Here is a 14203-nt window from a genome sequence, read left to right as displayed (position 1 = left end):
AAAAGTTGTTTTGGGGGTTTGTTTGTTTGTTTTTGTTTTTTTGGGGGGCAGGGGGGCATGAAAACTTTTTTTCAGCTGAGAGCAACGAAATCAATCTTTTTTCTATGCCGCTTATCCTCATTATCCTCAATTATCAAACAATTGTTGGTGAGCGTGTGTTTCCACTGCCTCAGAAAAAGGACAGGGAGATCGGCAGGTCAGCTAAACGCAGCCTATGAAAAATATTTGACTATTATATTTTGTGTCAAATATTATTATTCTGCTGTATCACATAGCAGAGAAAGGACAGGGAGAGGCGGCAGGGACAGGAAGGCAGACAGACATAGCCCATACCAGTGGTTCTCAAAGTGGGGTATGAGTATGCCCAAGGGTACGTCAATGGACATATGGGGTACGTGGGTAAAAATAAAAAACAATTAGCGCCTAACACTCCAAATTAAGAGTGTGCCTGAACGCCTCACAGCACAGCAGGAAAGAGACACAGCGGCAAATTGTTCCTTGCTCTGTGTGCATCATATCAACAAATAAGTCTGAATGATTACATTGTGCATTAATTGTGTTTCATCATTTATATTAATTCATCCCCAAACTGCCTCAGCATTGAAAAACTGAAAAAAATCCACAAAAATTAAGCTTTATTGATGGTTGTATGTATTTTTGTATTTTAGAATTGGGACATTTCACACTCAACAAGCAGGATCAAAACTAGCAAACTGTTCAAGCTTTTTTTTCTGAAATGGTGCATTATGGAACTCCTGGGACACAAGTTGGCGCTGCATTCAGGGACACTTAAATGTTAAACAAACCTTTAAACAGATAGTGGTTCCTCTTTCATTTACTGTGGAATTAATATGCTTGAAACCATAGCCATACTGAGTCAGATTTCTGCCACAAGGGGGTGCTCATGTTGCAAATTAGAATCTACACTTTCAGTCCTAAAAGAGGAAGTACAGACTCCCCAGTGCCAGTTCCCTGCTAGACTCCGTTGTGTGGTTTAACCCAACAAAAACCTTTATTTAGTCTAGCTGAGCTTTAGCAAGTCAAGCCTGACATTCTTTGGATTGTTGACTGCGGCAGATAAGCCCTGCTGGTCTCATCCCAAACATGGGAACACCCTTTCATCTCCAGCTGACTGGAAAGATTGTCATCCTTATGTCTGTTTTTTTTTACTTTTTATTGAAAAAATGCATTTTTGTTCGTAATCGCACAATTCCAACAGCATTTTAGTGGACAAATGGGTCAACATCAATGAAAAAAAAAATTCTGCAAGTTTAAGCTAGTAGAATTCAGTGCAGGCAGAAAGACAAATACAAGGCATGTGAAGGAGTGGATTTAGAAGTCAAAACAAGCTTGTGCAGAGATCTGTTTGTCTTTAAACATTAAAGATAATGCAAGAAGCAAGCACCAAGTGGACGTAGCCTGACCGATACCGGCATTAAGAAATTGGAATGTCATACTTAATATAAGCATGTTGTCTGCTTGCTGCTCATATTTGAGTATTCAATCCAAGTATTCGGTCCACAGTCTGCCTTTAGGGAATGTGTTCCTGAGGTAACGCCGAACAAAAACACACACGCAGTTTTTTGACATAGTGTGACAAATAAAACTCAACATTATAGCTCGTCGCGCATCTTGTCCCCCTTGGGTCGAACCACTCTGCCGAGGTACAGGATGGAGTTGGTCATGTTGTCCTTCACCAGGAAAATGAAAGGGTGATCCACGTAGAAAAGCTTGGGGTCCTTCAGCTGGTCTGTGCCAAAGACACTGGTGTCAAACGGGTTGCCTTCGGTGTTGAGCTCCAAGGCGGAGGCGTGGAAGACGTTGGAGAGGTACAGGTCCTTCTTGCCGGAAATGTTGGACAGGTCGGCCTTGGCTTTGTCCACCGCCTCGGTCAGGCCGAGCTCTGCCAGATGTTTCTGCAATGGAGGGGAGAAATAGGGATGATAAATGGGAGTTGAAACTATTTCATTAGACCAGTGATTCCCAAAGTGTGGGCCGCGGCCACTTGGTGGGCTGTGGTGGTACTGCCGATGGGCCATGGGAGGTCATTAAAAATGTGATTCATTTTTGCAAATATTATTTTTTATACATAATAATATATATATATTATATATACGAAAAATAATTATATATATTATGTATTATTTTGAATAAAAATAATGTCAACTGCTCAATTATATATTATTATTATATATTAATACATTATTATTATTATTTTATATATTATATATATACTATTATATATAAAAAATAATATTTGCACAAATGAATCACATTTTAATGACCTCTCATGGGGGGCCATGGCCCATATATATTACATATAATAATATATATATTATTGTTGTTATTTTATATATAATAATATATATATAATATATTATATGTATAATATGTAAATTATATATAAAAAATTATATTAGCAAAAAGGAATCACATTTTTAATGACCTTTCATGGCCCACCAGGGGGTCGCGGTCCATATATTATTGTTGTTGTTGTTGTTGTTATTATTATTATTATTATTATTTATTTATTTTGTCTATGTACTGTTTATAGGACAAAGGTGGGCCGCGGACATTTTTTAGATTTTCAAGTGGGCCCTGAGTTGGTAAAGTTTGGGAACCCCTGAATTAGACCATTCATTTATTAGAATTTCATAACCATAATGTTGCATAATAACAAAACTATGCAGCTTTTTACAGACCCGCAACATCATTTCTTATTTCGCGTTGATGACCCCCCCGACCCCAGCCTCACCTGCAGGTTGTGGCTGACTTCCAAAGAGATCTTGGGCAGCGAGATGGCCACGGCCCTGTTCTCCATCTTGCTGAGCCAAGCGTCCACCTGCTTCCTGGTCAGCAGCTTTTCCAGGCGCTCCAGGGGCTCCAGGTGGTACGGCATGATGAGGATCATGGAGGCCTGCTTCTTGCCCAGAGGCATGTCCAGCACGAAGAGACTGTTCTCTTTGTCCTCGTAGAAGTTGTACATTCCTGGCAGAGAAGGCGGAGTGGATCAGATGTCTCGTCTTTAAAATGAAACGGCAAAATAGGATGAGATGACACCTACCTGTGCGGTGCATCATGGGAATGCCGACGGTGAAGGAGCGGGAAACCAGGAAGCCGCGGTTGTCCACCATCTGCTCGTGGAACTTCTGATCCCAGTGCGCTTTCGGAGGTAACACAAGTCATTTTAAATTCATGTAGTTGTCACCAAGAAAAGCCTGGAAGGCTTCTACTTCCAGATCTGCTTGTAACAGCGCACAGAATCCATGACCCCTCCAGCATGAATTTGCATGTAACAATCTTAACCTTAATAACACTCATGACAGTATTATTAGAATATGTCGTGGGCCACCAAAAACACTACAGTGCCTCTTTCGACTTACGCTTGAAGAACATGGCGTTGACGATCACAGCGCCATCAGCGTTCTTCACGTCCTTGGTGATCTCGGGCAGCTTTCCGTCGGTGGACTTGGCCGCCCACTCGTTGATGGAGTTGACGGCGCTCTTCTTGTCCCGAAAGTTGATCTTGGAGTGGTCGTAGTTGTAGTGCTTCTTGCTGGTCTTCACAAAGTTGTCGGCGAAGGCGACCGAGCTGGGCCCGTACAGGCGGTTGTTGATCTTCCAGGTGGTGTTGCGCGTTTTGGCGTCGCTCGCCTACGAAGTGGCAAAGAGAAAGTTGAGCCACCGGGCAAGATTTTAATCGATAGAAAGATTGACACTTTGAGCAGGGGACAATTAATGTTTAAAATGAGTCAAATGGGCCCTTGTGCCGCACTTTGGACACCCCTGCCTAAAGTCATTCAACCACGTTGTTACAGACATTGGTTTGTGCACTGGTGCGGAAAACAGTTCCCATAAGGTAGCATAGCATGATTATCCAAAATGTAATCTGCACCGGTCACTCGGTGGCAGTAATGTGCCTGTAATGTTTGGCGAGACACACAAGCACCAAAGCAGTTGATGTTTGCTAAATACAAGGATGAAGAGTCTTGAACCAGTCATGATGTGCTATATATATCACTATATTGACACTTACTATGGTACCCATTATGTCATTGCATGGTCATATCACCTCGTACTTTGGTACGTGGCCAAAAATTAAAATAAAAAAAATAAATAAAATAAAGTAAAAAAAAACGAACTATATTATATATATATATATATATATTAGGAAAGCAGGAAGTGAACAAATGTACCCATTTCAACCCATTTTCTTGAAATTGAAACTTGTCCCAGTTAGGTTTGGAACCAATTGACTATGATTGGAGAATTGGTCCATGACTTATTGACAATATTTATGCTAGGTCCTGTACATTTTGCTTGATGGCGGCCATGTTTTTTTTAATCCAATTTTTTCCAGGTGAGAGGCGGGGTACACCCTGGAGTGGTGGCCAGCCAATCACAGGGCACATATAGACAAACAACCATTCACACTCACATTCATACCTATGGGCAATTTGGAGTCGCCAATTAACCTAGCATGTTTTTGGAATGTGGGAGGAAACCGGAGTACCCGGAGAAAACCCACGCATGCATGGGGGGAGAACATGCATGGCCGACGGTGGAATTGAACTCGGGTCTCCTAGATGTGAGGTCTGTGCGCTAACCATTCGACCGCCGTGCAGCCTTATGGGGTTTAATAACACTTTTTTTGGGACGTTTTGACAAATGTTCAGCATCGTGGTTTTGGAGCGTGTTTGTACCTGTGAGAGCAGCTCGGAGAGACCGGCGTGCAGATGCTCGTCTTTGAGTTTGTCGGCGTGTAGCAGCGTCTTGACCTGCGAGGCGGTGGACGCTTTCCCCCCGAGCGCCACCATCCCGAGCGAAGACGCCACCACCAGGGGCGAGATGAGGATGTTCTCCATGTCTTTGGCCTTGGCCATGTTGTGGTAGAGGCTGGAATCGGGAGAGTGATTGTTCAGTCACAGAAAAAAAAACGATTATAACATGTCGACCGACCTAAAAGCCAGGTTGGCGCTATTGTCGGCCAGTGTGGACGCGTGGATGCTCAGTTTCTTGTCCTCTGCGGAGGTCAGTAGAGCCATCAGGCAAAGAGCAGCGACCACGTTTTTCAGCCACATCCTGTTTGTCCTGCAACAAAAACAAGCAACAGCTCCCCCTTTTTATTGGCCTGCTTTCACAAAATGCATTCATGTTTGCAATGCGGGACTATCCTAGTGCGGGAACCGCTAAACTATGTCTGCAAGGAGGAGGGCTTTCTTCAGGCCGACATGTTGCTCGCCACGTCAGCAGCGTCTGGGGCTGAGCTGCAGCTGCGGCCTACTCTGCCCCCCGGATGTAATTTGACACCTGTTTCTTTTCTTCTCTTATACATGATGCAATGTTGCAAATGTGCGTTGGAAATCTTCTGAAATAAATCAACGCTGCGTTTTATTTATGGGAAATTGCTATTTTTCTCATCCTCTTTCCACTGTGTGTGAGCTGCATCTCTCGCTTTGACACTGCAGAAATAACTTGGCATTTAACTTTTTCCACATCCATTTTATACATATACCTTGAGATCTTTTGATGTCTGTGATTTTCATTCTGAAAGACAAGAGGTGTATGCAGTAATCCGCATAGAGGAGGCAGTGAAACACGTCATCTCTTCATGCGATTTTTTGTCCTTGGAAGAAAATAAAGTTTCCAGTAGAGTGATGGATTCAAGCTATTAAAGCATAGAATAGTCATTTCAGGCATTTCAGAATCATTTTCAAACGGAGGGGAAAAGAGACTACCGTGCCTTTAAATGAGTCCAACAAAGCCCCCACTATTCAAGCCTTTCCTGCATTCCATCCCACTAAGTCTTATCTTCCGATTCTTACCTTGCACAGATTTGCAGAGTGTCTCCTCTTTGGCGTCCTGGAGGTAGTTGAGCTGCAAAAGCTTCTTCTCTCCTGGTCTTTATACCCGCTCAAAAGAACTTTCTAGAAGTGGGAATTTGATATTCAAATGGCTTTTCCCAGGAAGGTGGGATCTGGGACGTCCCCCTTCGGAATACGCACACAGACAGAGAGGGAGGGATGTTTGCTTCTGTAGCCACTGGTCTGGGTTCAGCTTTGGGAGGGTTTTTTCCCCCAACTTTGCCATCTGTGCTGCACATGAGCTGACTCTGGATCAGTATTGTGTTGAAATACTTTCCAGAAGCAATGCAACTTTTCTGACTCAATTTCTAATTTTGTTTCATCAACTTCATGACTGTTGTGCACACAGATATTTATTTTACAACGTTATCATCAGGGGCGTCAGTAGGTTCTGAGGACGGTTGGGGGGGGCCTTAGCCCCCCTGGAGATGCACAGGATATGAATGAATGTAGTAGACATAAAAATTAAAAAAAAAAAAAAACGAACAAGAACCGGGATATATATTCCCACTTTTGGACAGATTTAGTCGAGATACTCATTATTAATTTATAATAATTAAATAATCATTATTATATTATTAATTAGCCTATTATTATTACTATCATCATTCTTCTTATTATGATTATTACTACGACTACTAGCAGTAGTAATAGGATAGTATTAGCCTGCTTATTGGCTTGCTTATTAGCCTGCTTTTGCCCTATTATGTGAAATTTGTCAGAGATTTTTTTTGTAAAAAAAAATCAATAAAAAATGAAAAAAAATCAATAAAAAATATCAAATTATTTAGGGGGGCTGAAGAACATTTTATTTAATAAATAGGCCTAATGATGCCACTGGGTCAGATTTCTGGTCATGTCAAGACGTGACTAGTAGTAGTAGGCTAGTATTAGCTAGTACTAGCTTATTGGCTTTCTTATTAGCTTGTTTTTGCCCTATTATATGAAATTTGTCAGAGATTTAAAAAAAATCAATACAAAATCTCAAATTGTAGGGGGGCTTAAGAACATTTTTAGGGGGCTGAAACCCCCCTTCCCCTAAAATAGGCCTAATGACACCCCTGGTTACCGTCCTAACCATCCTAGCTTCAATGCTACGCTTTAAACAGAATGGACTAGCAGTGTAAAAATGACTTGGTTTAAAAGGCCCTTCCCCCCACAGCAACTCAACACCCCCACCAGTGCCACGTCTGTCCGACACAGCTGGTTGCCGGGAGGCAGGAAGACGGGGGATGACTGTCGTAAACTGCTTTTTATCTCCTCAATGAGGCCTCGAGCTATGCAAAAAGTAGTATGAGGACACTATCATGGAAAGCCGGCATTTTAACACTTTTTCTGTATAAAAGAACCCTGACACTAAATGAAGGGACAAAGGGGCTCGTCAGATGTGGGGTGGAGTCTGTGTGTGTAAAGGGGAAAGACAGGACATGGCTGTGAAGTTTCATGCTTTCAACTGTGTTATTGATTAAGCTACGCCATCAATGTCCAACATATTTAAATACGGGGGGGTGTCCAAACTTCAACCACCGAGGGCCACCTACTGGTACAAACTCTGGCCTTTGCTCTTTTATTCATTTTCTTTTTTTTTTTACATTTTCCAAATATTTCAACTTTCTTTTTTGTTTTCTAAATTAAATTTTCTTCTTAAATAATCATCATATTTTCTTTTTGTAATTGTACAATTTTATTCTCGTAATATTTAGACTTTATTCCCAAAATAATATAACTTTCCCCAAATTACAACTTTATTGAGTTTTGTTTCATATAATATTATTATTTCTTTAATATTTCAAATTTATACGACTAAAATCACAACACTACGAGTTACGTTAGAATTAGAAGACAACTTTTGTCTCTTAATAGTTTGACTTTATTCTCACAAAATTATTTTTTTATTTTTTTTGCCCTTCTCTTTTTCTTTAAAAAGGTAAATCTTCTTCTTTTAAGAATAATATTTTGACTTTATTCTTGTAACATTGTCACTTTTTCTTCAACATAATTTTCCCTATTTTTCTTTTTATTCACAAAAATTATGTTATTTTTTTCCTCATATTTGCAACTTTACTTTTTATGTTTAGATTACAACTTTATTTCCTCTTAATATTTTGACTTCAGTCATGTAAAATTACTATTTTTGATTTATATGTAGAATTATTAGAATGTCTCTTAATAGTTTGACTTTATTCTCACAAAATGACAGCTGTTTTTTTATTTTTATTTTGCCCTTCTCATTTTCTCACTTTTCTTCTTGTAAATCTTCTTGTTTTAAGCATAATATTTTGACTTTATTCTTGTAACATTGTAACTTTTTCCTCCACCTAATTTTCCCTTTTATTCACCAAAATTATGTTATTTTTTTATCATATTACAACTTTATTTCCTCTTAATATTTTGACTTCAGTCGTGTAAAATTACTATTTTTGATTTATATGTAGAATTACTAGAATTTTTAGAACGTCTCTTAATAGTTTGACTTTATTCTCACAAAATGATAGCCGTTTTTTCCATTCTGTTTTTCTTTAAATTTCACTTTTCTTCTTGCAAGAATAATACTTTGACTTTATTCTTGTAACATTGTAACTTTTTCCTCAACCTAATTTTCCCTTTTATTCACCAAAATGATGTTATTCTTTCCTCATATTCCAACTTTAATTCCTCTTAATATTTTGACTTCAGGTGTGTAAAATTACTATTTTTTATTTATATGTAGAATTACTAGAATTTTTAGAATGTAATATGGGCCGATAAAAAAAAAGCAGTGGGCCACGAATGGTCTTGACACCACACTTTGGACACCTCGATTTAATAGTACACCACCAACTGAGTGAAGTAACTGCAGTCTATTGCTATTAGGAAGGAATTTGTTTAATCTCCTCATGCCTGCACGGAGATAATTGCTCTGACGTGCCGACTGGTGGAGACTCGCCACGTTTTGCCTGCTTCAGGTTCTTAAAAGCTCCGAGTAACTAACCTTGCCATTAGTCAAGCATGGTGGTGGTCTGGGGCTACTACCTGAGGTGGACTCACTTGTGTTTCAAACAAAAGTGTCTGGCCGTGTGTGACCTATATTCAGAGGACAGTAAATCTACTGTTGTACAAGCAGTACACTCATATGAAGTATATCCAAGTTTACTTTCTGAAATGTGAGTGGTTGCAAACATTGGCAATCCTGACCCGGGCTTGTCAAGACCCCCACCACCATCAACCTACCCCAACCCCCAACCCCCAGGGGTTGTTGGTCATCCTGCCTGAGAGCCACACACATTTTGCACGGAAATTCCTCATCTAGAAGCCCGATCTCTGGGTCAAACAAGTCTGGTCAGGTCAGATGACCTAATTCACATCATGTGCTTTTTGTGGTCCAATAGGAGGGCAGTAAAAGACCGGAGGGAACAGGAAGGGTAGGAACTGCACGAGGACATGAGGGGAAAAGTCTGAAAAGTAAAGTCTTTCAAGGTTATTTTGGAAGGTTCCATCTGAATGTGATATGAAAGCCTGGGAGGGAGGAGCCTATGTTACAGAACCAGAACCACGTTGGCGATGTTTACATATTATTTCCTTTAATATGCACCCTTGTAAAAAATATTCTTCATTTCCTGACACTGAAGAAGCTGAACCTTGTTGGGATGCGTCCTTTCATACCATCTGTGTTATTAACTGTTGGGGGCGGGAGTGGACTTCCTGTTTATATTTCCTGATGGGACAACCTCTAACATAATTCCCAGATTGACTGTAAGATACTGTAGATCCTCATAATATAGTCTCGTTGTTCCCAAACTTAGCAAGTATCCCGATTCTTAAGAAGCATGAGTAGCTTCACCACTATTAGATGCCACGTACTCTCTGCAGTTGAGTAAATAAACATGAATACTGTAGTGCAAAATGACTTCCTTTTCCTATCTTTGTATTCATAGTATGAAATTGGTGACTACATAATGTCCATGCCACATTACAATTTGGCCGCTAGGTGGCAGAACTCACAGGACAACTCGGTTGCATTGCACTGTGGATAAACAACCACTAGATGGCGGTAAAAGTATGCAAATAAATCACAGCAGAGGCAACTGTATTATTCTGCTGCTGTTTTAACTACTTTAATTTACAGTCGACGCCAAAAGGGAGACAGTTATATTCATTTGGAAATAAATGATGGCTCCTGTATTGACATCCTCTCACCCCCAAACCCCCATCGTCACCTACGGAGGAGACCCCCGCTACAGCCACTCAGCCCATCCTGCAAGCGGATGCTGGCATTTTGAAGTTCAATCAAATCTTAGCAGCTGGAACTGCTGAGTAATCTTCCACCTGCGGAGAGATGAGGTGGTAAGCCCAGGTGAGATGCAGATAAACAGGAAATATTCCTAGCTTCTCCACTTGCCAATGCAAAATACAATAGGATGCTATCATTTATCTAAGATGCATTGCTGTGTCAAAAAGAGTCATTATTGGGTGATTAAACTGGGCAAAATTGTGTTTTACAGATCAAATACATCCCATCATAAAACATCATGACCACGAAGAGAGAGGCAAGGCGCTTTATAGTCCTGATTTTAATCCGTAGGCAAAACACATAACTCATGGGTGTTCATGACCTTTCATATGTGCTTATCTCTCAATGTCAACACAGTTTGATTTGAGAAACCTACAGTAAACAGACAGCATGGCTCCTTTGGCTCTTAGCCTGTGAATGACTTGAACGTATGCTGCATTCAGGTACCCTCGGATTATCTGAAAACAAACTCACGTGACGTACAAATACAGAGCATAATACATGTTGAGTTGAGTTAAATCGCACGTGTGAAGGATTATGACACCCCACGAATATACAGTATATCGCTATAAAAAGTGGCATAGCCGATAAATATTGCTTAATATAAAGTTAGTTGCGGAGAATCCCATGCTCCCTGAATGCGCATGCCGGCCGGGTGTAAAGTCAGCTTGGTGAAGGTCTCCCTGAGGCTGTTACAGGAGAGCAGCAGATAAAAAGCAGCGACACTCCTCCTGCCTTTTCCAGTGCTTTGAATTATAATGCCGGGTAGACGACTTTCACCGAGGAGGACGAAGGAGATACCCACTGACAGAAGCGACTGAAAGGGGGGGAAATTAGCTCATGTAGCTTAAAATAGACAAAGATAACGTTCCTTCTCGTGCGTTTGCCTTTTTTTTCGCTGTTGAACTTTTGACTTTGTCAGCATTTATTTACTTTGTCAGCATTTATCGGTTACACTTCTCACGTTTTCATAGCCAAGAGACTGGAAAAAAGACGTAAAATTCCACTTTTATCTGGAAGAAAATCTCGAGTACCCCGCAGACAGGTGAGTACTGTTGTTAACTACACTGTCATGGCAGGACCCGGATGTAAAGGCATTTAAAAACAAAACTCACGTGCTAAACATTTATACAACTCATTTTATTACACAAATAAATCTTTATTATGTTGCTCTGTGATATTACCAGTATATTAGATTATGTTCACACATCACCTTGACAACCAAGACCTAACTTGATACAGTTATAATGTGATGCAATTCAACAGAAATGGAACCATGTACTTTAGAGTAGTCAGTGTGCAGTCAGTGAGCCGCTGAAAAGGACTCAACACAGCGATTATTGTCTGAATAGGTACCATCACAAGTGAGTACCATTGTTAACATTTCAGTAACAACCTATGTAGGTAGCGATGGTGAATTGCATGCTGGGTGATGCAAAAATGTTGGTTGATGTTCACTGTTATTTAGCCATAATGGCAGTGTATTGAATCATTTTCAGTTCATACTAAATTTATTCTGCTATGCAAGCTGTACACTGACTACTTTAAAGTGTATACAAATGTATTTTGTATTGTATTTGTCCTTGAGAAGATATAATAAGATGGCTGCTGAAATGTGAGGGATGTGCTGGCTGGCTTTTGATAGTTTATGTATGCGCAACTGTGATTGCTGTATGTGCTCATGGAATTTAACTTAAAAAACAAAACCCCCAAAAATATAATCCCTATTGTTATTATTGGCTGCCCCGAAGCAGTGAGGTCATGTCCAACCCTGACTGGCACTAAAACACAAACATACAGTCATATTCCGTGTCTTTTACCGGGTTAGGGTTAGAATGACCTGCCACAAAGATCTGGCATTTGTCTGAATGCGCTCACTGTTCGATTACTCTGGGTTATGTGTTGTTACAGCTATTAAAGTGCGCCTGGAAAACATTAAATACGCATTAAATGAGCGATTAACGCGGAGGACTAAAATGCAGACAGTATGTACTTTTACGTCACAGCAGTTTTACCCAATGCTGATACATTTATAGAGACTTTGAAGCGGGGAACAGAGCTGTTTTGTTGTTTTTGGTCACGTCATGGAATGTCAAGAAAAAGAGACTCGAGCATGCAACGAATGGTTTTATTAGTGAAATGTTGCATGTGAAACTCAAACAAAGAATAAGCCTTTTTTGTCGGCATGGCTGTAAGACGACCATCCAATTTTCTACTTTTTTGAGCAGGTAACATTTTCAATTCTAATTGCCCTTAATTCCTGGCGGCTTTTGCCCAGCCCATGCAAGATTGCAACCTGAGCCGGCTTCAGAGTGTTCGCTCTTAACTGAGAGCTGGTGTTTTTGTCTGTGCCTGAGCTTCCCTTGTGGAAAATGGCAACAATACCTCCTTTTAATGCTAAACAACCTGCTTTTCTTTCTCGCGAGCGAATATTTCCACCATTTAATACTCCTTGTAGCAATATTGGGAATGGTATCAGCATTGTCTCAAATGTTTTTTAAATGAACAGGCATTTATCTATATGAAAGTAAATCCTTTATGAGTTGTTCAGAAACATCACAAAGGAAATTAACCTTTATTAATTAACCTCATATATTTATGTTTACTCCCTGTGTATGTGTGGGTTTTCTCCGGGTACTCCGGTTTCCTCCCACATTCCAAAAACATGCTAGGTTAATTCCAAATTGTCCATAGGTATGAATGTGAGTGTGAATGGTTGTTTGTCTATATGTGCCCTGTGATTGGCTGGTGACCAGTCCAGGGTGTACCCCGCCTCTCGACCGAAGACAGCTGGGATAGGCTCCAGCACCCCCGCGACCCTCGTGAGTATAAGCGGTAGAAAATGAATGAATGAATATTTATGTTTAATACCAAAGTCATTTTACTACAAATTATTATTTGTCTCAAAATGCGGATTATAAACACATAATTTATTTACAATGCAACTCTGTTTTTGTTATACATTTTTCCCAAAAAATCCAAAATGTACGAAAACCGAGACAATTTTTCCCATAGTAAATCATATAGATCCAATTCATCTGTTTTAAACACCCAAAATATTAAGTAAATTCATTTTATAGATGGTATTTATAATTTATACAGGACAAAATCATCTCGGGAGATCAAATTTAATAGTGTTTCTCACCTCTAATATTGTTTGGGTGTTTGTTTTTACGGAATGACATAATACGGTGAAAATGGTTTAATATGCTGTAGTCCCGATTTTTAACAGATTTAGATGTTGCTTGTGCTCCACATAGCATGCTAGGTGATGTCACATCAACGTGCAAACGGTGGGTTAAGAGTCTCCATTCTGATCACCCATGGTGGTGTCTTCATGTAACATACCAGACCACCCACTTCTCCTTTTTTGTTTTTACCCCCCCCCCCCCCCACCGCATTGTCATGAAATAGTCAGGTGTCTAACAACAATGGTCTACCATCGTGTCTGTGCATGCCGTGGATGTCTTTGTCAGCTGTTTGCTCTCCAAGCTGCAGTATCAGCTCTGCAGTTCCCCGCTGTCAACACCACAAATAGGCTTTGTCAACCCCCCCTACCCAACAGGTTAACAGGTAGAGAATAACACTTTTCTGCCCTTCTTGTTAAATTATAGCTGCTTAAACACCTTTGTAGCTTTTGCCCTGTTAGAGTTTTGGCTTTTGTGGCTTTTTTTCCTCAAGCGACGATACTATAGATATACTGGAAATGGCTGAACACACAGCCATGATTGATTGAATAGCTTAATTGGGTTGAGGATTGGAGGAGCCCATCACCATCAACTTTACCTTCAGCTTCCTCAGCAAGGCTCAATTGTCATTTTGGAAAACCGCACATACCGGAATTCATGTTTCCCTAAACTGAACCGCAGCTCCCCAGTTGCCAGGCAGCACTTGTGTCGAGGGCTATTTTGACCCTAATGGCTGTGTGTTGACTCGTTATCAGTGAATGGTAAATTTATACTTAGTATATCCAAGCTGGACACAGACTACTCTAAAGTATATCCAAGTTTCATTTCTACAGCATTGTCTGTTGAGAACACTGAAGGTGGGATAATGTATCCTCCATGTT

At 40.3% G+C, this 14203-nt stretch overlaps 2 protein-coding genes across 7 annotated transcripts in view; one reads left to right on the top strand and one right to left on the bottom strand.

Moving 5' to 3' along the window:
- Positions 1-1261: 1261 nt before the first annotated feature.
- serpinh1b (serpin peptidase inhibitor, clade H (heat shock protein 47), member 1b) lies at positions 1262-5988 on the bottom strand. Of its 2 annotated transcripts, XM_058079971.2 has the most exons (8): positions 5826-5959; positions 5516-5547; positions 4960-5091; positions 4704-4896; positions 3384-3654; positions 3065-3163; positions 2756-2988; positions 1262-1916 (listed from the first exon to the last, which is right to left on the bottom strand). In XM_058079971.2, exons 3-8 carry the CDS (start codon positions 5079-5081, stop codon positions 1614-1616), a joined length of 1221 nt encoding a protein of 406 aa, XP_057935954.2. In that variant the 5' UTR covers positions 5082-5091; positions 5516-5547; positions 5826-5959; the 3' UTR covers positions 1262-1613. The 2 variants fall into 2 exon arrangements, with proteins under 2 accessions (XP_057935954.2, XP_057935955.2); XM_058079972.2 differs by lacking the exon at positions 5516-5547 and having other exon boundaries at positions 5826-5988.
- Positions 5989-10112: 4124 nt separating this feature from the next.
- The window catches only part of gdpd5b (glycerophosphodiester phosphodiesterase domain containing 5b), a 36062-nt gene continuing 31971 nt past the window's right edge, over positions 10113-14203 (top strand). Inside the window, exons 1-2 of one of the 5 annotated variants that reach the window (XR_009131382.2) lie at positions 10113-10197; positions 10346-11179. The gene's annotated coding sequence lies outside the window, so the exon portion shown is untranslated. Of the gene's footprint in view, positions 10198-10343; positions 11180-14203 lie in introns of those variants that run through there. The other 4 variants (XR_009131383.2, XM_078792824.1, XM_078792825.1 and 1 more) reach the window with 4 other exon arrangements.

This window comes from Doryrhamphus excisus, linkage group LG8 (genome assembly GCF_037039965.1).
Source record: "Doryrhamphus excisus strain RoL-2023G ecotype Guam linkage group LG8, RoL_Dexc_Guam_v1.1, whole genome shotgun sequence".
In the NCBI taxonomy this organism is placed as follows: domain Eukaryota; kingdom Metazoa; phylum Chordata; class Actinopteri; order Syngnathiformes; family Syngnathidae; genus Doryrhamphus; species Doryrhamphus excisus.
Note: the sequence above shows the minus strand (reverse complement) of the source record. Positions and strands in the feature narration are given on the sequence as shown.

What these genes read in the sequence shown, in the direction of transcription:
- serpinh1b (XM_058079972.2), bottom strand. Translation starts at nt 5,081, where the DNA reads ATGTGGCTGAAAAACGTGGTCGCTGCTCTTTGCCTGATGGCTCTACTG. An exon ending in TCCCATGATGCACCGCACAG is followed by an intron (nt 2,989 to 3,064) that starts GTAGGTGTCATC and finishes CTTCTCTGCCAG; the next exon opens with GAATGTACAACTTCTACGAG. An exon ending in AAGTCAGCCACAACCTGCAG is followed by an intron (nt 1,917 to 2,755) that starts GTGAGGCTGGGG and finishes CCTCCATTGCAG; the next exon opens with AAACATCTGGCAGAGCTCGG.